This window comes from Melospiza melodia, chromosome 28, assembly GCF_035770615.1.
Source record: "Melospiza melodia melodia isolate bMelMel2 chromosome 28, bMelMel2.pri, whole genome shotgun sequence".
Taxonomy (NCBI): domain Eukaryota; kingdom Metazoa; phylum Chordata; class Aves; order Passeriformes; family Passerellidae; genus Melospiza; species Melospiza melodia.
The window spans coordinates 8,059,203-8,082,712 of record NC_086221.1 but is presented as its reverse complement, the minus strand read 5'-3'; the positions used below and the strand labels follow the sequence as shown (position 1 = coordinate 8,082,712).

The 23,510-nt window shown below is 52.4% G+C and overlaps 2 protein-coding genes across 2 annotated transcripts; both read left to right on the top strand.

Moving 5' to 3' along the window:
- The first annotated feature begins 32 nt into the window (after positions 1 to 32).
- Positions 33 to 6,406, top strand: AP4B1 (adaptor related protein complex 4 subunit beta 1). The gene is made up of 10 exons (XM_063177811.1): positions 33 to 282; positions 369 to 593; positions 685 to 815; positions 1,050 to 1,197; positions 1,330 to 1,826; positions 2,497 to 2,580; positions 3,468 to 3,571; positions 3,723 to 3,930; positions 4,395 to 4,679; positions 5,072 to 6,406. The coding sequence occupies exons 1-10, from the start codon at positions 170 to 172 to the stop codon at positions 5,542 to 5,544; spliced, it is 2,268 nt and encodes a 755-aa protein (XP_063033881.1). The 5' UTR covers positions 33 to 169; the 3' UTR covers positions 5,545 to 6,406.
- Positions 6,407 to 7,204: 798 nt separating this feature from the next.
- PTPN22 (protein tyrosine phosphatase non-receptor type 22) lies at positions 7,205 to 23,087 on the top strand. Its single transcript, XM_063177803.1, has 21 exons — positions 7,205 to 7,343; positions 9,463 to 9,571; positions 10,520 to 10,596; positions 11,775 to 11,870; positions 12,086 to 12,124; positions 12,526 to 12,597; positions 12,674 to 12,733; positions 13,116 to 13,258; positions 14,148 to 14,214; positions 14,875 to 14,952; positions 15,467 to 15,559; positions 16,823 to 16,899; positions 17,812 to 18,542; positions 19,526 to 19,624; positions 19,734 to 19,864; positions 20,554 to 20,581; positions 20,955 to 21,035; positions 21,319 to 21,422; positions 22,069 to 22,099; positions 22,198 to 22,275; positions 22,580 to 23,087. The coding sequence occupies exons 1-21, from the start codon at positions 7,257 to 7,259 to the stop codon at positions 22,642 to 22,644; spliced, it is 2,346 nt and encodes a 781-aa protein (XP_063033873.1). The 5' UTR covers positions 7,205 to 7,256; the 3' UTR covers positions 22,645 to 23,087.
- The last annotated feature ends 423 nt before the right edge of the window (positions 23,088 to 23,510 follow it).

The following is a 23,510-nucleotide window of genomic DNA, read 5'->3' as shown; positions in this document are numbered from 1 at the left end:
GGTGGGCGGAGCGGGAGCGGGACCGGGACCGGGATCGGGATCGGGATCTGGATCTGGATCTGGATCTGGATCTGGATCTGAGACCGGGACCGGGACTGCGATTGGCACCAGGTCCTAGGACTCGGAGTAGAACCGGGAACGGCGCTTAGGAGCGGACCGGCGCGGGGCCATGCCGTACCTGGGCGGCGAGGAGGCGCAGCGGGAGCTGCGGCGGGCGCTGTCGAACCCGCACGTGCAGGCGGACCCGGCGCGGTACCGCGGCGCCGTGCTGCGCGTGATCCGGTACGGCGGCCGGGCCGGGCCGGGCCGGGCGGGGGGCGCGGGGCCCGCGCCGAGCCCCGCTGAGCCCCGTGCCCGCCCCGCCGCAGGCTGATGGCGCAGGGCGCCGACGTGTCGGGGCTGTTCCCGGAGATGGTGAAGGCGGGCGCGGTGCCGGACGTGGTGCAGAAGAAGCTGGTGTCGTTCTACGTGCGCGCCCAGGCCCCGCGGCAGCCGCAGCTGGCGCTGCTGGCCGTGAACTCCCTGCGCAAGGACTGCGCGCACCCCAGCCCGGCCGTGCGGGGGCTCGCCCTGCGCACCATGTGCGGCCTCAGGTGCGCTGAGTCGGGGCCGGACCGGACCGGACCGAACCGGGGGGTGTCCCCGGGCGCCGTGCCCCGCTGACGGCCGGCTGCCCTCCCGCAGGATGCCCGGGATCCAGGAGTACCTGCAGCAGCCCCTGGTGAGCGGGCTGCGGGACAAGGCGTCCTACGTGCGCAGGGCGGCCGTGCTGGGCTGCGCCAAGATGGTGAAGATGCAGGGGGACTGCGAAGTGGGTGAGTGGCTGGTGGCCGTGGGGCTGGGGTGGTGGCCGTGGGGATGGGGACACGCAGATGATGTGTTTGTGATGTGTGTGCAGCCTTCAGGGCTGTCCTGAGGTCCATGTGCTGCCCCTGCGTTGTCCTGGCTGTAGGGCAGAAGGAGAGGGAAAGTGAAGGGTAATGAATGAAAGACTGAGAAAATTGCAGTGTGCCAGCAGATCCTGATGGCAGGAGCTCTGTGCTTTGCAGATGGTGCTCTGGTGAACGAGCTCTACAGTTTGCTTCGTGACCAGGACCCCATTGTGGTCGTGAACTGCCTGAGGGCCTTGGAAGAGATCTTGAAGAAGGAGGGAGGTGTTGTCATCAACAAACCCATCGCTCATCATCTCCTCAACAGGTTTGCTTTCTTTGGCATTAAGATGGTGCTGGAAGCTTCTCTTGTTCTCACGTTTTCTATGCAGAGAGGCAGTTCCTGGGGGACATAAGATGTTCCTGCCCTCCCTGACTGGTGCCCCTGTGCCCCTGGCAGGATGCCCGACCTGGACCAGTGGGGGCAGAGCGAGGTGCTCACCTTCCTGCTGCGCTACAAACCGCGCAGCGAGGACGAGCTCTTCGACATCCTCAACCTGCTCGACGGCTACCTCAAGAGCAGCAGCCCCAGCGTGGTGATGGCGGCCACCAAGCTCTTCCTGGTGCTGGCCAGGGAGTACCCAGATGTGCAGGCAGATGTGCTGGTGCGGGTGAAGGGCCCGCTGCTGTCTGCCTGCACCTCGGAGAGCAGGGAGCTGTGCTTCACCGCGCTCTGCCACGTGCGCCAGATCCTCCGCAGCCTGCCCGGCCACTTCAGCAGCCACTACAAAAAGTTCTTCTGCTCCTACTCGGAGCCCCACTACATCAAATGCCAGAAGATGGAGGTGCTGTGCGAGCTGGTGAACGATGAGAACGTGCAGCAGGTGCTGGAGGAGCTCAAGGGTTACTGCACCGACGTGTCGGTGGAGCTGGCGCAGGGAGCGATCTTTGCCATAGGTGAGAGCTCTGCCTTGCCTTGCCTGCAGCCCTGCACCTTTCAGGGGGGCTGTGCTCTGCTCAGGGGTGCCTGGGCAAGCACCACATCGCTGCTCTGTGCTGCAGCCTGCCCAGGAGTGGTTTGTGTCAGAGTGTTTCTGAAGGAATGATTGTTTCAGGAGCGCTGGCGCTGAGCTGCTTCAGGTTGTGCAGAAAGCCCTTGAATCTCATGGTGTGAGGAGATACTCTGGAGAAAATTTAATTTCATCTTGTAATGAGCCTTCTAGCCTTCAGTGAAGCTGTGCAGGGAGTGGAGGAGCTCTAATACCTGCTTGTCCTTTGAGTTGTGATGGGGGCAGAGTTAAGGTGATAGTTTTGGTTTTGTGAGCTTTAAAAATAGGCAAATTATTACAGTATTCCTAAGGAGAAAGGTGGGGATGATAAAATGCTTTTTTTAATGTATTACACTTAAGGAAAGTTCAGAAATCTTCTGAGGCATGGCCTCAAACAAAAGAACATATCCCTGGTGTGGAGAACAAGCTCATTTGGCCACATTTTCAGAAACAGTAGTCAGCAAGGAAAGGAGGGAGACTGTTCCTTTAAAGAGAGTTTGTGATGAGTAGCTGGGTTCATGACTCCTGTTTCACTCTGACAGAATGTTGATTTTTATGTCTTTTTTGCATCCTTGCAGCCAATATTGCCAGGACATACACAGAGCAGTGTGTGGGGATTCTGACAGAGCTTCTGGGGCTTCAGCAGGAGCACATCACCTCAGGTAACCATGCTGCTGGTTCATGCTCTCAGGAGGTGCCTTTGCTGGGGCTCCTGATCCCAAACCCAAAGGCACTTGGCTTTCAGCTTAATTGGTGGAAGTTTTCCGGGTGGGATGAGGGGTGTAAGGTGTGTTCCTTTTGCAGGAACTGCTGTCTCTGGAAAAGGAGATGGTTGTAGCTGTGCTCATGCTTCTTTCTGGCTGCCACCTGCTGACTCAGGAGTGAGGGGCTCAGCAGAGATGTTTTACTGTCTGTTTGAGAGCCAAGATGATTAATAGATCTTTTAAATCTCTGTGATTTCTGTTCCTCACATAATAGTCTGATTCAGTTGTGCCCAAGCTTCCTTTTTTCTCTTCTGCCCTCAGATCCACCTTCACATCACTGCTGTTCCTGCTGTTCTCTTTTAACTGCTCTTGCTCTCTGATTTGAAAACCACACACTTGCACTCAGCTGTTGAATTCCATCTCAGGAGCTGTTTTTGTGTCTGAGTGGGCAGCAAAACCTTTCAAGCTTTGACCTAAAGTTCACGAGCCTCATTTCGAATCGGAGTCAGCTTTAATTTGTCATCCTAACCTCGTGTGTCTGAAGCATCATGAGTCAGAGGCTTTTTAAAGGCTGGCAGTGGCCAGAAGAGAGGCTGCTCTCCAGCAGAGGAACAATCTGAAGTCTCGGTGCTCTATTTTAGACCTGGTGCAGCTTTGCTCTGACAAATGCAGTGCCATGGGATTGGGAAGGAGGGTGCCTCAAATCACAGGCTCAGGCAGGGCACTGACCCTCCAGGCTGGGATTTGCAAAGCCCCTTGAGTGCAGGGCTTTGAGATTATTTTTTTCTTTTCCCTAGTGGTTTTTATGACTCTTGGGGGATGCTGATAACTTGTTTTCCTTGCAGCCGTGGTCCGTGCTTTCCGGGACCTGGCCTGGCTGTGTCCCCAGTGCACAGATGCCGTGTGCCAGGCCCTGCCAGGCTGTGAGGACACCATCCAGGACAGCGAGGTGAGGGGGAGGATGGACAAGGACTGTCCATCTTCCCTTTGCCCTGAGACTGGGGGCAAAAATCAGAAATCCTCAGGTTTGTTCTCCCAGCGTTTCCTGCCAACGCGTGGCACACAGCAGCTGTTTGCTGGTGTTCCTGTGGTTCCCTCAGGGCAAGCAAGCACTGGTCTGGCTGCTGGGCACCCACGGGGAGAAGATCCCGAACGCTCCCTACGTCTTGGAGGACTTTGTGGAGAACGTGAGGTCGGAGTCGTTTCCAGCAGTGAAGATGGAGCTGCTGACGGCGCTGCTGCGGCTCTTCCTGGCCCGGCCTGCTGAGTGCCAGGACACGCTGGGCAGGCTGCTCTACTTCTGCATTGGTGTGTTCCCCGAGTCCCCACAGCTCCCAGGGGCCTGCTCTGGCTGTGTCACCTGGCTGGGTCAGCGTCCTGCCTGGTTCCAGGTGGTTCCATGGCTGGCTGAGTGTGGAGTCATGGCATCAGAGGGGAAGGGACCTTAAAGATCATCCATTCCACCCCCTGTGCTGAGCAGGGACACCTTCCCTGTCCAGCCTGGTCTTCCAGGGATCCAGGGGCAGCCACAGCTTCTCTGGGCACCCTGTGCCAGGGCCTGGCCACCCTCACAGGGAAGAATTCCTTCCCAATATCCCATCTAACCCTGCCTTCTGTTAGTTTAAAACCATTCCCCCTTGTGCTTTGGCTGTCTGCCCATAAGCAGGCTTGCATTGTGGCCCTGAAAGGCTATTTTTAATAATTTAGTGTATAATTTAGTGCTCAGGGCAGTGTGGCTGAGGGATTCTCCATGGGTTGTGTCTGTGTTGCAGAGGAGGAGCAGGACATGGCCGTGCGCGACCGAGGGCTCTTCTACTACCGCCTTCTGCAGGCTGGCGTGGAGGAAGTGAGGAGGGTCCTGTGCAGCCCCAAGTGTGACCCCTCCCTGGGGCTGCTGGGGGACCAGAGCAAGCAGCCTGTCAATGCCTGGGCCCTGGAGTTCAACACTCTGGCCACAGTTTATGGCAGAGAGCGCTGGGCGCTCGCCACCGCTCAGCAGCCTGTGGAGCCCTCCTACTCCTGCTCTCCCGCTGCTGGCTCCAGGAGCAGAGACACAGGTGAACAGACCTGCCTCCCCTTCCTCTGGGAGCCTTTGCCAGCAGAACACAGAATCCCAGAATGGTTTGGCTTGGAGAGAGCCTTGAAATTCCTCTCGTTCCACTCCTTGCCATGGGCAGAGATCTTACACTGTCCCGGGTGCTCCAAGCCCTGTCCAGCCTGGCCTTGGGCACTGCCAGGGATCCAGGGGCAGCCACAGCTGCTCTGGGCAGCCAAGATGCTCTCCCACATGGGAGGAAGGCCAGAGTGCTTTGGGAGTTTAGTGTGCAGTGCGTGGCTGGCCACACAGCCAAGGAAATGCTGCTGGTGGCACTGGGGTTCCTCTGCTCCATCCAGTGGGTTCTGTGGAGCTGGGAGCTGCATCTCACCAGTGTTTGTGCTGTCATTTCAGAATCCCTGGTTTCTGAAGGGGATAAGGAAGTCCTCGAGGTCCATCCTGATGCTCCAGTGTCGGAAGAGAAAGAACTCCTCAAGGCTCATCCTGATGCAGGCAGCCTAAGCTTGATTCCTGATGTTTCCCTGAGTGCAGAACAGTTTGAGAGGAGCTGGCTGAGCCTGGACACGAGCTGCCAGCTCTGCCTGCCCTGGTCTGGGCCTGTGCATGCAGACACCATGCAGACAGCCCTTGGTGTGGTGCACATCCACACCATCGCCATGAGCAGAGCTGGAGCCCAGCCCTGGAAAGCTTATCTGAGTGCCCAGGATGACTCAGGCTGCCTCTTCCTCACTGAGCTCCTGCTTCAGGCAGCAGATTCAGAGCTGCAGGTCTCGGTGAAGCAAAGTGAGGCAAAGCCAGAGGCACTGCAATCCTTCATCTCAGCCTTGAGGACAGTGCTGGAGGCAGTGGCTGGGCTGGAGTCATGACTGGTCCCTGCTCCCAGCAGGATGCATGCCTGGAGCACGGCAAAAGTTGATTTCTCTGGCTCCTTTTGCCATACCCAGTGCTGGTTTGGCAGCTTTATAAAGTGCAGAGTTTCCAGTTCACCTGGGAAACTGGAGGGTGGTGTGGGGGAAGCTGGGGCTGGGGAGCAGGGCAGGGTGAGGGGCTGCCCTCCCCTGGGTCACTCTGCTGTGACTCCCAGCGTGGTGGCATCCGTGTCACGAGGCACAAACATCACCCATGGAACCAGAGCTGAACACAATTCAGGGCTGTGTTTTGGAGAGGTTTTTTCCTGAGAATTATAAATAACTTTTAAAAAAACCACACCAAACACCAGAGGCACCAGGATTCTGTCACTTCTCTCACACTAAGAGGAACAGTGCAGTGAGAAGAGAATATTTCAATCTTGGCCCCCTTTAGATTTGTTTTAATTTGCTGTCTGATTTCAGTGGTAGCTTTGGTTGGGGGTGAGCAGAGCTCTGCTGTGCCAGAGGAGGGCAGGCAGGGGACATCCTGCTCGCTGGAACCAGCGTGTTCCAAGAGACAGAGGTGGGTTTTTAATTGAAATGTGTTACTGAGGTGAGAATTGTCCTCTCTGAAGTTCCCCCAGCTCCTTGGGGTGGGGATTGATGGTGAGGTACACAGTGAGATTGATCTAACAGGGCTTTAGGGTACTCTGTGAGGAGCACAAGCTGCTTCTGCCTGATTGCTTGTAATTTTTGGTTTCTGAATGACTTGATTGTCCCCTCAAATGGCACTGTGCCTTCCATGCGCTTCACTGACACCCTGTCACTGTTACACACACTTCTGCCTTTTCTAATAAAAATGTGAATCATTCTTGGCTGATTTCTGGAGTTTCTTGTTCCTTTTACCCCCAGGGCTGTGGATGGGGTGATGTGTGGATCAGGGCAGCTCTGTGCCCAACAGGGCGTTTCTCTCTGACCCTCCTTGCAGCAAAGCTTTAAGGAGCAACTGGGCAATAATTAATCTCAGTCTCAAATGCCAAATTACTGTGGAGGGTGAACCTGCAGGTGGACTCAAGGGCCGATCACCAGTCAGCTGCAGCAGGGCTCCTATTGACAGTTCCCACAGCTGTGTTGTGTTCCTGCCCTCAGGGAGAGCTGATGTGGGAAACACTCAAACTTCCATCCCTGGAAATTGTCCAAAGAGGGGTTTGGAGCAAGCTGGGATAGTGGAAGGTGTCTCTGCCCGTTGAGATGAGCTTTAAGGTCCCTTCCAGCCCAAACCATTCTGGGATTCTACGTCAAAAGCGTGAAGGGGAACTGTGCATTTTCCATGCTGTTTTATGGACTCTTCCAGCCACATTCCAGGTTTGAAGCCTTCCTGGTGAAGCACAGCCCTTGGGATGTGAATGGGCCACAGTTCTCACTCCTGGGTACCCCTGGCAGTGATGGCTGAAGGAATTTATTGGGATGGTGGTGGTGTCCAGCACATCCCTCCCCTTGTCCCGGGCGCTGCCCACCCCGTGCCAAGTGGGGCAGGTTTGAGCAGAGGGTGCCAGGGCCCCGTGCTGTGCGCTGTGCTGTTTGACCAGGATTGTCTGCCACGCACTAATTTCCTCTGGGGCCGTGATGAAGTCAGAAAACCACAGCAGCTCTCCCCGGCGGCGCCTTCCGCCGCGGATCACTTGACATGTCCCGTCCCAGGAGGGCCCGGCCAGGCTCGCTGCGGCACCATGGACCAGAGGGAGATCCTGCAGCACAACCTGCAAAGGGCCCAGGGCAAGAAGCTCAACAGGGGAGAGTTTGCAGAGGAGTTTTTGGTGAGTTCTCTCAAGGCTTGGCTCGGCGTTTCGGCTCGTGTCGGAGGGAATCGCTCGGTCACCTCTCAAACCTGGGACAGTGAGGTTTTCTAGGGGTTTTATAGCAGATACCCAAAACTTAACTGGGCCAAGAGAAATGTAAAGACATGATAGAAATTTAGTAATTTGCATTTGAACTGTTTGCTTTTTAACTAATCACCCGAGTGCTTCCTGTTTTCTGCTTGGTGAGTGCACTTGTTGGGACATGGTTTCACTTTGCCTGGTAACAGAACTGGGGGGACAGGGAGGAATGTGGAGCCTCTGGCCCTTCTCCCCATTGCATTGTCAGACCTGTGGCACACGAGTTCCTGCCAGGCATCTCTGGTTTGCCTTGCCTTAGCTCGTCCTTGTTTCTACAGAGCACAGGTTGCCCAAGGGAGCTGTGGCTGCCCCATCCCTGGAAGTGTCCGGGGCCAGGGTGGAAAGGGCTTGGAACAACCTGGGACAGCAGCAGGTGTCCCTGCCTGTGGCAGGGGGTGGAATGAGATGAGCTTTAAGGCTCTTTCCAACCCAAACCATTCTGGGATCTGTGTGCAGTGCTCCTGGCCCCTCCTGGAAACTGCTTTCTTGTTCCCTCAAGGCAAAAGCTGCACAAAATGCTGATGGCTCCCACCTCCCCCTGTGCTCTGCGTTGCCCTGAATCTGTGAACTCTCTGATATATTTTTTGGTTCGGGTGCCAGGGGTGAGGCTCAGATGCCAGTGCACCATCTCATGGCTGAAGCTGGTGGCTGGAGGTGGCTCTTGGTGCATCAGCGGGAGGCTCTGACAGGCTGTCTGGGCTGCTCTGAGAGGCAGAGACATTGCCCAGCTCTCACAGGCACAGGGAAGGGTAAGACTGTGAGATCTGAGATGTGTGAAACACTCAGACCCTGGCAGTGGGCTCTGGGTTACCGAGGGGTCTCCACGAGCTCCAGCCCTGCTCTGTCATACCAGCAAATCTGGCCCTTCAAACACTGGGGGAAAGCTGAGTGCTCGGTTTCCAGGTGTCTGGGGTGGAGGGAAGTGATTAATCTGAGCCTGCAGTGACAGTCTGTTGTTCCATGGAACAAAGTGCAGTCACTGCCTGCTGAGTTTCCCCTCTCTCTGCCCCGTGTCTGTGTGTGTGGGGCTGTGGGCTCTGAGCCTGCTGCTCAGGCTGGCTCCAGCAGCCTGACGCGTTCACTCCTGATCAAAATGGCAGCTGGAAATGGTCAAGGCTGCGTTTCCTGTTTCATGGGATAAGATCTCAAAGACACCTGATTTGTGGCTGCTTTTGCAAGGCAGTGGCCTCAGCAGGCCATCGGGCTGGCTCATTTCCAAACATGGCAGATATATTCATGCCATTCCTCCACCCCAACTCCTGCCCTCTCCTTGTGGGACCGAGCATTTTTATGTGCAAATTGTGGTGATGTTACTGTAAATGATAGGGTTTCATTAGAATCTCCTTTTTCTGTTTGTGTAGTCTCACAACTGGGCACTGGTAACAAACAGTGTGTGTTATTTAGGAGCTGGTGGGAGTGAAATAAAATTCTGTGCTTTACCAGGAGAAAGATGCTTTAACTCCCTGTGAGTGCTGCAGCTTTATCCTTAAAATGAAAGAGATGAGAGCTTTGCAGCCCTGAGGGTCTGTCCCAGGACTCCTCGTCTTTCACCAGCCCATGGAGCCCCTCTGCTCCAGCTGCTTTTGCTCCCTTTGTGACTTGAGCATCGCTGCTTCCAGCTTCAGATAGGAGCATCTCCACCAAAGTGAGAAAAATCAATAGAGATTTACCTGTCTTTTCTGGTATTATTCACTGAAGGTGCTTTGACACTGTCACTCCTCTGATCTGGGTGCCATTTGAGAGGCTCCCCCGGGCCTCTCTCACTCGTGAGACGCTTTTGTCACTTCACAAGCCGACGTGTGGGCACCGCCTCAGCACACACTTTCCATCCTTCACAGGGCTCTCAGAAGGTTCTGTCTCCATTCTTGCTCTGAGCAAAGCCACTCAGGAAAGAATTGATGGTGGTGGCAAACATGACCCCTGGAGACCTTCATGTGCTCTCCAGTAGTGAGCTGGCTGCAGCACGTCTGCTGTAATTTGTTCCACTCTTTTATCACAGAAGCTGAAGAGACAGTCAACAAAGTACAGATCGGATAAAATCTACCCCACAGCAGCGTCTGAGCAGCCAGAGAATGTCAAGAAGAACAGATACAAGGACATCTTACCTTGTAGGTTGGAAATGGCACATGTTCCTGCTCAGCCTTTTGTTTTTCTTGCTTTTCTTGTTCTCATTCTCTGTGCCTGCCTGCACAGCTGTTCTGTGTGAGCATCTCACTGCTGTCTGTTGTCTTTGAGTCCTGCTGCTCAGATTTAGGGCTTTGGCTGCTGCAGTGCCTGCTCTGGGGGATTTTGGCACAATCAACACTGTCAGGCACACAGTGGGATTTTGGGGATGATCTGGGCAGAGATGGGAGTTGGACTCGATGATCCTTGTGGGTCCTTTCCAAATTCAGGATATTCTGTGATATTTCTACAGACAGAAGAACTTCTATTCCCTAGGAAACACATCCTCCAGTGATAATCCCTGCAAGTTCCTGGTTAGCACTGTAACCACTTGCATCCAAAGGCCTTTGGACAGTGGTGTCTCCAGGATGTGCAAAGCAGATAACAGGCAAACCCTGCTGAGGCTTGCCTTGGTGCAATGGTCTCCAAAGGACTCTGTCCCAGCATCAGAGCAGACTGTCTCTTTAGTCCATTCCAACTTGGAAGAGAAAGTAAATCACAGAATCTTTAATGTTGGAAAAGACCTCCAGGATCGAGACCAGCTTCCAAACCCTTGTATCTGACCCCACAGAGCTGGTGTGAGCCTGGGGTGCTGTTGGTTGTGTTTGGGCTTGGCTTGCACAGGCAGAGGGGATCAGCATTTCATGGGCTGGAGGCAGCACCTGCAGCTCTCCCCTAAATCTGCCCCAGTCTCCAAAAGGATGCTGTCCATCCCCTGTGTGTGCAGGCAGCAGGGCTGAGGGGGTGTGGGGGGACATCAGCTGCTTGCACAGCCTCCCACCCACCCTGCATGGGCTCTCTGACATCAGTGCTCCCCCAGAGCCCTGGCGCTGCCCCCCAAGGGCTCAGTGAGCTGGAGGGACAGACCCTGACTCCTTCCCCTGCTTTTGCAGTCGACCACAGCAGAGTGGAGCTGTCCCTGATTACGTCAGACACAGATTCTCATTACATCAATGCCAACTTCATCAAGGTTTGCCTCTTTTGTGGTGTTTTGTCCTGCAAAGGCGTTGGTGGTGCCACCCGGGTGGGTTGTGCCAGGAGGAGCAGGCTGGGGGCTCTGCAGCAGTTTCTGGGCTGTGCTCAAGGATAACTGAGGGAAGAAGATGAGTGAGCCCTCCAGAACCCCCCTGGGCAGCACAGAGGCTGCAGGGCAAGGGACACACTCATGCTGGGGGTGGAACACTCTGTGGTTCTCAGCCCCGACTTCCTCGTCGCCGTTGCTGCCTTTGGTGGGTGACAGTGGCGCAAAACTGCCTGCGGCCAGAGTGCCCTGGGCTGAGAGCAGCGCAGAGGCAGGAAACCCTGCAGGGCTGCACGGCTGGGGCGAGCAGCAGGGCAGGTCAGCGTGGGACAGGGCTCCACGTGCAGCTCCACCAGCCCTGGGCTGTCCTGGGCCTGCAGCCCTTCTCGGATGGATGGATGGATGGATGATGGATGGATGGATGGATGGATGGATGGATGGATGGATGGATGGATGGATGATGGATGGATGGAGGGATGGATGGATGATGGATGGATGGATGGATGGATGGATGGATGGATGGATGGATGGATGGATGGATGGATGATGGATGGATGGATGGATGGATGGATGGATGGATGGATGGATGGATGGATGGATGATGGATGGATGGATGGATGGATGGATGGATGGATGGATGGATGGATGGATGATGGATGGATGGATGATGGATGGATGGATGGATAGATAGATAGATAGATAGATAGATAGATAGATAGATAGATAGACAGATTGATAAATAGTTCCCTTCATTCTCCATGATGGTGACCAGTGGCCCAGGGCTCTGTGTAACCTGTCTGCAGAAGATCAGACCTTCCCAACAGGATCACAGTTCATTCTTTGGCCACCAGCAACAGAGCTGTGGCCACATCACCTCCAAGCCCCCAGAGGTGCTGTAAGAGTTGCTGCTGATCTCTAGGAGCAGATCTCAGCTCCCTAGCTTGGCCCTGCCTTTGGTTTGCACACCACTATGTGAATTAATCTATGTGCCCAAAACTCAACTCTATGAAAGTCTTCCTAAATCCTTAATGGGCTTGCTGGTAGAAGTGAATTCAGATAGAGGAATGACTTCATTTCTGCTGGTGAACTATGCACAGATGTGTCCATGTCTGGTTTGAATATTCCAGGGTGTCTATGGGCCAAGAGCATACATTGCAACCCAGGGTCCTCTCCCCACTACTGTCACTGACTTTTGGAGGATGATTTGGGAGTATGAAGTCCTGGTAAGGTGCAGATTTATATTTAGATATAAAGTTTATATGTCCTTTTTTTTAAAGAAAAATTGTCCTTCCAGCCAGAAGTCCTTTTTGGGACTCAGGGGAAGGCAGCCCTCAGAGTTTCCTTATCACTGATAAGTACCCACAAGAGATGAGTTTAATTTTGCTGCCTGGATAAGAAACTCATGTTCAGCCTTTTCTAATGAGCCTTCTTCCCGCAGGTCGTGGTCATGGCTTGTATGGAGTTTGAAATGGGGAAGGTGAGTGGCCTGTCACAGCGTGCCAGGGCAGGGTGAGAGATGCAGATTTTTATTAAATCCCACAGTGACAGCGAGTTTCTGTTTGATATAAGCTGGTTTTTGGGTCTCCAGCTGCAAATGGTCCCTGGGAGATGTCCCTGCCCATGGCAGAGGGTGCAAGGAGAGGATCTTTAAGGTCCCTTCCAACCAAACCAGTCTGTGATCCCATGAAACTCTTCAGCCATTTCCAGCAGCGTAGGGAAGCTCTATGTAAAGGGAAATCCCACAGTGGCAGCTCCAGGGAAGTGAGGCTGGGGCTGGACAGCAGCAAGAGCTGAGCCTCTTCCCAGAGTGAATTTTGTCCTGAAAAGTGGAAGAGGGGCAGAGGGGAATAACCAAACACATCGTGCTTGTCCCCACAGAAGAAATGTGAGCGGTACTGGGCGGAGGTGGACGGCTCCCCCCTGCACTGTGGCCCTTTCTCCATCACCTGCGTGAGTGCAGCCCCCCAGCACCCTGTCCCACCCCAGGGAACCACAGAAAATCTGACTCTGACCCCTTCTTCTGCAGGAGGCTGAGGAGAAGAGGAATGAGTATGTGATTAGAACTTTAAAGGTGACCCTGAATGAGGTAAGGAGGAAAGGTCAAGGCAGAAAATGTACCTGGGCTGGCTTTGTGATATAAATAATATATTAAAATATGGTACATTTTGTGCAGAAAATTTTACATTGCTCAGGCTGCTGAATTAGATTTGACAGCAGTCGAGGGAACAAAGGAAGTAAAAAATTCATTAACTCAGACCTCAGTTTCTGAAGCTGTTTGTCAGTCATGGCAAACCAGGCTCTGGTAAGTGGGGCCAAGGACATCATAAAACAGCTTCTGCAGCAAAACCAGCTGCAAACTGCTGCCCTGCCCTTTGCCTGCTGCTGCAGGTGGGAGTGGGGATGGAGCAGGGATCCAGCTCCCCTTGCTGTGTGACATCCCAGACCCTGGCACCGCTCTTCTCCTGCAGGCAGCCCGCACCGTCTTCCACTTCCACTACAAGAACTGGCCAGACCACCACGTGCCCTCGTCCATCGAGCCCATCCTGGAGCTGGTCAGGGACATTCGCTGCCACCAGCCCGATGACAGGGTCCCCGTCTGCATCCACTGCAGGTGGGTGGGCTGGCTGCCAGCAGGGAAGGGCTGCAGGCACCCAGAGCCCCGTGTGCCACGTCCCCAGGGTCACAGGGACAAGCCCATAGCCCAGCTCCTCTTGTGGGGAGCCCTAAGGCAAAGGGGGACAGCCAGCACGGCCAGGGGGCAGGGAAGGAGGGAGCAGCAGGCCAGCAATACAATCACAGAACCATGGAATTGTTTAGGTTGGAAAAGTCCCTTAAGAAGCTTGAGTCCAACCACTCACCCAGCACTGCCAAGGCCACCACTAAACCATGTCCCCAGGTGCCACATTTACCCATCTGTTCAATGGTGGCTTCAGCACTGCCCTGGGCAGCCTGTTCCGGTGCCTGACAATGTTTTTGGTGGAGAAATTTTCCCTAATATGCAATCTGAACCTCCCCTTGGGTAACCTGAGGCTGTTTCCCCTTGTCCTGTCCCTTGTTAGTTGGGAGAGGAGCCCAACACCTGGCTGGCTGCACCCTCCTGTCAGGGAGTGAGGATGTCTGGGTCAGAGACACCGCTGGCCATGGCCAGGTGTGGCTGGTCACCACAGGGGGACTGAGAGCTGTGCTCAGGGCACGAGCTGTGCCACCCTACCCTGTGCAGCAGAGCCCCGAGTGGGTCTGCAGGATGTGTGTGGGACAGCAGGGTCACAGGTGGCTGTGGGTGCTCTCCAAACATCCCTGTGAGAAGCACAGTGTGCCCAGGTGCGCCCCGTGCCCAGGTGTGCCCTGTGCCCAGGCTGTGCCCAGGCTGTGCCCCGTGCCCAGGCGTGCCCTGTGCCCAGGCTGTGCCCAGGCTGTGCCCCGTGCCCAGGTGTGCCCTGTGCCCAGGCTGTGCCCAGGCTGTGCCCCGTGCCCAGGCGTGCCCTGTGCTGTCCTTGCAGTGCTGGCTGTGGCAGAACCGGCGTCATCTGCGCCATCGACTACACCCAGAAGCTGCTGAAGGACGGGGTGAGTGCCAGCCCCCAGTGCCCCCCATGCCCCCTGCACCCCTGCCCAGCCCTCCCTCTGCCCTCCAGCCCCTCTGACTGTGCTCAGGGGGATTTCAGGGGCATGGGAGCTCCCATGGAAATGGCAATGGCCCAAGTGCTGATTGCCCACCCCCAGTTTGTGCCACGGCATCACCCCAGTGGCGCAGAATCCACCTCCACTGCTCACTCACTCAGCTCACAGCCCATGGCCCTGTGCTGAGCCTCACTCCTCAATACATATTTACTGTCTATGTTTGTGTCTCCACATTCACACATCAGATATTCAGCGTTTCCAAACCAGCCCCTTGCAGTAGCAGGCTTGGATTTCAGACAGTGTTCTGAACTGCATTATGACTTGGAAGTTTCGTGGAATTAGACCTGTCTGTAATTTTTTTTATCAGAGAAATCATAGAAATAATGGAAAGATTTGGGTTGGAAGATTTTAAAAATCCTTTCTTTCCAGTCCCTCCTGTCCAGCCTGGCCTTGGACACTTCCAGGGATGCAGGGGAGCCACAGCTGCTCTGGGCACCCTGTGCCAGGGCCTGGCCACCCTCACAGGGAAGAATTCCTTCCCAATATTACATCTAAATTTCTCCCCCTTTAGTTTAAAACCATTTTGTCTTTTCTCTTTCTCGTCAGATTGTTCCAGTGAACTTCAGTGTTTTCAACCTGATCCAGGAGATGCGCACACAGAGACCCTGCATAGTGCAGACCAAGGTGTGTTTGGGGAAGGTCTCCACTGCTCCATGCTGGCCCCTCACCTTTCCCACAGCAGGGAAACCCAGAGCAGTGCTGCTGCTGGGTGTGGAGATGCTGTGCAAAGTCCCTTTTCTGAGCAGAACAACGATTTGGCAGAAGCTGATTTGGTAGCTGAGCGTTTCCCTGCGGACAGCTGGGCCAGCGCTCACAGTGGGATTTATCAAATGCTTACACTGTGAAACCAGGGACTGTTCAGGCAGCAAAGTGGGAACTTTCCTCAGCTGCAACAGACTGAAGAGGAAGCTCAATGCAGAACAGCGCTGTTTGCACACCCAAAAGCCCCCAAATGCCTCAGTGCGAGCCCTGTGAGAGCTGTGGCTTCTGCCTCTTCTCGAAATTCACACTCTGCTGACGGACAGAAAGGCACCTTCTCTCAGGGTGATGCTTGCTTGGGGAGAGGTGGCCATTCACAGGTCCCCCTGGGGCTGGCTGTCACAGTTTCTGTCTGTCTGTCTGTCTGTCTGGAATGCAGGAGCAGTATGAGCTGGTTTATGACGCCGTGATTGAGCTCTTCAGAAGGCAGATTCAAGCACTCGATGCCCAGAAAGATCCTGCTGCTTCACAGGTAAAAGTGCCAGGACAATCACACTGCAGTCTGGGCACTCCAGCACTAACCTCAATTCCTGCTGCAAGTCTGGGGTGAATTCTCGTATTTTCTACTCCCCTTGATACCCAAATAGAGTATCTTTCGACATTAACCCATGAGAATCCAGCTCTTCCCCTGAATGTGCAATGCTTATCACAAACAAGACCTAGATTTTCTTCAGTCTTAAAATAATTTCTATTTTCTATATATTTTAATGACTGTTTAATGTCACGAGTGAATAGAACAGCATGCATTTTCTACAAGACTGACTGATTTTCATGGGGATATGCTAGTGCAACTTGAGGGATTTTCAGACCAGGCTGGGAAGTTTGGGATCCCAAGGCAGTGAGGCTGAATGTGTGCTAGTGAGGGAATCAGCACTGCAGCCTGGCTGTGGGAGGGCATAGGGGGAAATATCTTGTAAAAAACACGGCAAAGTCTCACAAATCTGTTACACCTCTGAGGAAAAGAAATGTGGTCTCGGTGTGAAGTTGCATATTAACAGGAATAGCCAAAACATCTCTGATTGAGGTTTTTCTCTGCTCTTGCTGTTCTGTGGCTGCTGACATGAGCCTCACTAGATCAAATCCAGGAAAGTAAATGCATCACAGCAAAGCCTGGAAGGTCACTGTGAGCTCATTTTGTCAGAAACTTTTATCTCAGAACTTGGGAAGGGGATGCTGCCATGGGACTCGTGCTTCAGTTTTACTATTCCAAGACGGAGCTGAGTGAGAAAAGAACCTAAAAAAGCCTTTTTGGACTGGTTAAGGACGGTCTGTGAGCAAAGGTCACACAGGGCTGACACAAAATCGAGAGGACTTTTCAAGTCAGGATGTGGTTTTGTAGCTCTTGCCCAAACCTCTCGCCCCCCTAAACCTCCCTGTGCTCTGGGGACACTGTGCAGAGCACGGGGATGGCCATGAGCTGGTGTCATGCACAAAACCAGCACCCAGCTTGCCCAGTGTGGGCTCCTGAAGGCAAAGTGTCTGCACAGGCTGCCTGCCAGCTGTTTGGCACAGCTGGATGGTTGTGGGGCTCTCTGCACTCTCATTTCAGAAAGGTGCTGGCAGAGTTGCTCTTCAGAAAGTTCTGCCTGCAGTTTTCAGCTCCACCTTGGTGTCATTTCCCAAGTGCTTTAGTAATTAGAAGCATTTGGCATAAATCCCAGCTCCTGAAGCAGCACGTTGGTGTTCTCTACATTCTGCCTCCTCGCTCCTGTTTGCAAACATTTCCTTTCCCCAGGAAGGAGCAGGGCATCCTGCAGCCAAGCCAGTCCTGACTCCAGTGGAGGACATTTATGGCCTGAGCTCACTCACCTGGTAAGCCCCAGCACAATATCCCTGGCTGGTATTTGCAGTCACCCACACGATTTCAGAGAGATGAACTTCTTGATGTGTGCTCTGAAACATTTCCGCACTCAGGATCTGCCGCCTCCCCTGAGTCCCACTTTGACTCTCACATTTGCTCCTAACATAATTCATGGAATCACAAAGGTTGGAAAAGTCTTCTGAGAGCACCAAGCCCAACCATTATCTGCCAGGTCCAACACTAAGCCGTGTCCCCAAGTGCCACATCTACATGTTTGATGAGCACTTCCATGGGTGGTGTGTCCACCACTTCCCTGGGCAGCCTGTTCCAATGCCTCATCACTCCCTGAGTGAAGAAACTTTTCCTAATTTCCTAATAATTCCTGATGTGTCTCAGCCTCTTCCCTGTGTGCCATTATCTGTCCCCTCCTTCTGCCCTGGGCTTTGTGTCACTCAGTGCCTCACATATGAACTGAAAACAGTATGAAACAGTATGTAAAATCTCATGAACATGGAGGCTGGGTCATCCCAGCCCTCTGCCTGGCATGGAATGTCCCCACACTGATCCCATCTCCCACCTGCACGTTCCACCCCAGTGCCCCTTGCTGCAGGAGCAGCAACCCTGAGGATGCAGCTTCCCAATGCCAGCAGCTTCCAGGGGTGGTGGGATCTCTCTGTGGACATGGTTGGGATTGCAGTGTCTCCTTTCTGTAAATAATTTTGTTTTATTGTTCAGTTTGCTGACATCGAGGGGCACCCTCTGTTCACCATTTAATGGTGTTGAAATGGAGAATGGAGCACAGCCTTGCTCAAGGCTGGGCTCTGTATTTCTGAGGGAATTGCTCCTGGCAGCAGTGCTGTGGGCTAACTCTTTCTGAGCCCTCCATGGCTCTCACTCCACACTTTATTGTGCTTTTCCTGCAGCTCAGAGCCAGAGGAGCAGACCTCACACCGATACCTCCCTCCACAGCAGGACGAGCACCAACATCTCCCTCCTGAGGCACAGAGCAAAGCGTCCCTGCCCTCGCTGTGTGCCCCGGGGGCACAGCCCAGCTCTGCCAGGGCAGTGCCCCCCATCAGACAGGCCATCTCCTTCGGGGCCCTGAACCTGTCCAGCTGCACCAAGGCAGCTGCTGGCGAGCCCTGGGGTGCTGGGGGTGCCCCTCAGAAACGCAGCAGCTGGGAGCTGGAGCTGGAGCTGGAGCCAAAGGGAGCAGGCAGGAGGGCACCTGGTGCCAGGGCACCTCTGGCATGGACTGTGTCCACCCCTCTAGGCCTGGGGCAGCAGGGAGAGGGCTGGGAATGGGGTGCCGGGGATGCCAAGCCAGTTTGGAGTGCCCAGTGGCCAAAAGGTCCCTCGAGCTTCCAGGACGGATTTTCCCCTGCGGACCCGCACCCCTCCAGACGAGCAGCAGATGCCCCCTCAGCCAGCAGGAAGCAGGGGCGATGCCCTCACCCTTCCCTGTGCTCAGCAGAAGACCCCTACTTCTCATCACTGTCTCCAGACGACCCTGTGTCCCCCGTGTTCCCCTTTCTGGGCGGGCAGGACGAGCTCCTCCCTCCGTGCTCTGCCAGTGCCCCCCTAGAGCCCAGCACAGGCAGATCCCCATCAGCCCACCACGCTCCCCTGGACCAGGAGAGGATCTGCTCCTCGGGTGAGTGCTGCTGGCACAAGGGCACACGTGGGATCAGGTCACTCTGGACCGGGGCGTGCTGGACGGAGTGGTTGGTGTGGTCATCTGGTGTCCAGGCAGGGCTGTAGCTGCTGCTCAGGGCTGGGAGCTGAGGGAGCAACTGGTTTCATCCTCACACTCTTCATCCTGCCTGGATTTTTTCCCACAAACATTTTTAGAGCAGTGTAATTTTGGTGTTTGCGTTACGCAGCTGCTCTGAGCCACTGTGTCACCTCAGGACAGCTCTCGCAGGGAGGCAGGGGTGGTGCTGACCAGTCCTTACACCAAGGTGCTCCAAAAAGCATTCAGAAAGCTCCCAGAAATGGTTTTCTCCGAGGATCTAGTTTTCAGGTCTTTGCTGCAGAGTGTCATGCGGGGGACACTGAAATCTCACCAAGACTGAGAGATCCAGGACTTCAGAGAGCAACCTGGGTGACACCCCTGCCCATGGTTGAGGTGTTGGATCTAAATGGTTTTAATGGTTTTCCCTTCCACCCCAACCCATTCCATGATTCCGTGATTCATCACAAGTTGTTTTGCCCAGATCTGTAGCATTACATCCATCACCTGTCATATGAGGAAGGTGGAATTATTCCTTGTTCTGGTTACTCCTGGTTCAATCAGACATTTCCCATTGCCCACAGCTTTGGCACTTGCCCCACTTTGTCCTCCCAGACCCCTCAGTGTCACAAAGACATGCTCACTATCCCAGTGCCCCTGGGGAGTCCTGGGAGGTGCAGCCCAAGCCAAGCAGCAGCAGAACCACCAGCTGCATGCCTGGCTCTGGGTTATGCTCATTTTCCTTGTGCAGTTGGTGCTGGGAGTTATTTGGATGTTTAGCCACAGTTTAGAGGTGTTTAACCCCAATCTCTGGTGTGTGGCAGGGCAGGAGCAGCCCCCTCCCCTACACAGCGGTCCTCTCATGTCCTGCCATGCCAGTAACCTGTCTGTGCCTCTTCAATCAGCCCCCCTGCCACAGCCTGATGATGATGATGATGATGATGATGCTCCTCCACCCCTGCCCCAGCGCACCCCTGAGTCCTTCATTGTGGCCAGTGAGCCAGGTGAGTGATCACCAACATGAAATGTGGGGCTCACCCAACATCGGGGTGGCTCTGTAGCATCTGGCAGGGAGGGATGAGGAATGATCTCTCTGTGTTCAACTGCTTCCAGGGCAATTTCCTCAGGCCACTCCGGATTTCCAGATTCCAGAGAGAAATCCAAATATTGGAACCTCGTGGGAGTGGAGTGGTGAGTCTCACTCAAAGGGGTTTCATGACCCTGTGAGACTGAGACCATGTAAGGTACAAGTGACCTTTTTACCTCTTTTCCAGCACTATTCCTATGCCAATCTCCTTACAATGTTTCCTTCTATGAGAAAGACTCTAGTTTTTGGCACTTTGTACTTGCCATAAATTATTTCATAGAACTACAGAATCATGGAATAGTTTGGGTTGGAAGGGAATCTTAAGAAAATCCCATTCCACCCCCTGGCCATGGGCAGGGACACCTTCCACTAGACCACGTGGCTCCAAGCCCTGTCCAACCTGGCTTTGAACACTTCCAATGATTTCAGGGCTCAGGACTGGAAAGAAGACGGGATCTCAGTCCAGCCTCTTCTTATCAACATCTGCTTCACTCCAAACATTTTTGGGGATTCTAAGACCAGTATAGGGTAATAAACACATTGTCCCTCATTTAGAGAAGGATAATGAGCACAGGACATTAGTGTTCTGCTGAGCTTCACCAGCCCTGTGGAACCAAGAGGAGCTGAACAAAATTCAGGCGTCTGTTGGTGATCCCTCAGCTGAGTGACAGCTTTGTGAAGTGGGAGAATGAGGCACAAGTCTGTCTTCCTCTACACAAGTGTGGAGGTGTGTGTGGGAGGGTGCTTGCACATCACATCCTTTCCTCTTCTCTGGCTTCCTTGTGTGCGAGAAAGCAACATTTGGATGTGGGAATTTTAAATACCTGCCTTGTGTTTTGTTTCTAGAGTGTGAAGCTTTGGAGCCCACGAACAGGTATAAGTTTAAAGCTGGGATAATCTTTGGAATTAAGACCTGCTTTTTTTTCTGAAACTGCTTTATTTATTAAATGCGTTTAGGATCTGTGCTCAGTGCAACAGAAATTGTTGCTAAATAGTTCTGCAACTAAATAGTTCTAACCAGAACTAAACAGTTCTGCAAACAAGTGAGCTGGTAGTTTTATGTTTCCTAATCAGTTCCTGCCTCATCCTGTTCATGAGGATGTTCCTTGCAGCCTCCTCTTTGTCTGCATGTTGTGTGTTTCCTTTGAGACAACTGAGATAAGCTGGTTGCTTCTAATACTTATAAATACATATATATGTATTATTTTAAAGCTAGGTAACCAACTCTTTTATCTTTGCTTTCTCAGAGACAGCCCAGGATCGCTCCAATTCTCCTCCTCCACTTCCTGAAAGAACCCCGGAGTCGTTTGTTCTCGCTGAGGCAGCAAGTGAGTGCTGAGCTCTTTTCTCGGGATCTGACTGAGGTTTCACACTCACACCTAAACCTGGAGGTTCCCGAGAGCCTGACCCACTTGTTCAAAGCATTAGCAGCTAGTGCTTCAGCACTTCCCTGCAGGAGAGTTCAGCAAATAAACACAAGTGGGGAACCTGCAGAAAATTTCTAGAAGTGCTGCATTAGAGTAGATGAAAAGCAGCAACAAAGCACTTGGAAAAAAAGCAGGAGGGTTTGTGAATGACCACTGAAAATGTACATATTATGTATGTTCCCAGGTCTCCAGCCTGCTGCAAGAAATTCCTCAAGTCCTGCGGGTTTGGAGAACAAGGGCTCAGGAACATCATCCAAAGAACTCATTAAATGCTTCAGGAGGAGCAAGGTAAAAGAAACAAAAGGTGTGGGGGAAAAAAGGGAGAGAGAAGAGCTCTGGCACAGCTGGTGCTGCTGCTCTCTCACTGGTCACTGGGGAACAGGGCCTGCTTTGAGAGTGCTTGTGTTCAGGGCAAGAAAACAAGAATAATAAAATTATTCTGGTGTAGAAGTGCAAACACCCACCCTGTCTGCATTGGGAACAGAGAAACCCAGCTTTGGCACTCCATCCACCTGGGGTGCCAGCTCCTCTGGGAAAAAGTTGCTCCAGTGGGGTCTGAGTCTGTCCTACAAGGACAGAACCATCGCCAGCCCCCTCTTGATGAGCCTCCTGTTAATTATCCCTGTGAGATTGTTCTTTGGGGTGTAATGGTGGAACAGAAAAGCACTGGAGGGAAACAGCAAGGAAAATAGAAACTGGAGGCTTTGGGGATGACAAGGAAAAAGCCAAAGAGAGTGGCACAAAGTTTGTTTTTTATGAAATATAATGCTTGTGCATTTACCAGTGAATTCCCACAATAGCTGATCTATTCATACATGTACATTTATCAATGTTTTTATACATGTTCATTACCAGCAAATTCCCATTACCACAGTAGCTGCTCCATTGCTTCACACATTTTTTTCCAACTACCCTTTTTCTATGTTTTTTACAGAGCTTGAAAATATTGAAAAATGTGAAGAAAAGTAAGTTTTCAGGCCAATATCTTTGCAAAGGCTTTAAGCAAGTGTTTAAATGTGTGGGACCAGTGACCAGCTTCTCCAGTCTCATTTTTTATTTCTAGGCATCTGCAGTCCATCTTCACTGACAAAATCATCAGAACCTGCCTCAACAAACTCTCCAAGGTCCTTCCTTAATTTTGGTATGTTTTGCTCTTCATGTTTTGGTAGGAAGAACCTAGTTCTTGGAAGTCTAAATGCCAGGCAGAACACTTACAAACTACAAATATTTCAAATAATGCTCATTGGGTTTTACACATTTAGTTTTTACACGTTTACAACTTTATTTGCAACTACGAGATGTTGCTTTTCTGTCGTATCTTAACACTTGGGAAAGATCTGAAATTGCAAGTATTTTCAATTCCTGTGTTATTTTAAGGGATTACATAATCAGCATCTGTAACATAGAGAATTTGTTGCATTAAAAAACACATAATTTCTTCCTAGGCTTTGCAAATCGATTCTCAAAACCTAAAGGACCAAGAAATCCACCCCCAACATGGAATATTTAGATGTATTTTACAGACTTGGCGCTGCAGATTTGCGAAATCATCCTGAAATACTTGGAATGCCCATCCCAGTGAAGCTTCCACCAAAATAAACACATCCAAAGCTGTTACACGGTACTGGCAGCTCAGGCACTACTTGCACATTCACTGAATTTAAAACCGGAGTTTGAAAGTCAAGAATGCAAAAGTACCAGCAGCTTTCAGTTAACCTTGGAATACAAGTTTTATCCTAAGGAGGGACATATTTTTGTCATGTTTTGGAATGTAATTGCTTCAAAAGGATGGATTTGAGCACAAACTGATGACGGGACCCAGTGAAGGCTCTGGAATGAACTGGAAAGCCAACAGAGCAGAGTGAGGTGATCAAAACCCTCTCTCACGTTTATAGGTCTACGGCAATCAAAGACACTGAAATGTTTACATTACTTGGACTACGAGGGAATTAGCACCCCAAATTTTAGAAATAATATATATATATATATATATATATTTCAGGTTTTTTCCCCATCTGAGTGAATCAGAGCATTTGTCTGGATTTTGGGGCAATAAGACTTATTGATGGTGATTGATTCCATGGAAAAAAAAATGGTGTAATCACACAAGTGGCTGACCCAGCTGCTCTTCTGTCTGGGAAAAAAAAATTCCCAAAACACCATGACAGCAAGGAAAATATTATTGTATTTTAAACCAATGCTGTCTTCAAGGATTTGTGACTCTCCAGCACAGAATTTCAGGTTGGAACAGGGAAGATGAGATTTCTTGCCAGATTCCTCAAAAGATTCCACTGATCAGTGGGGAGTGATAAAGATGAACATTGCTTTATATTATTTGTTTCCTGTATAGACGGGGGAAAAAAAAACCCTAACACC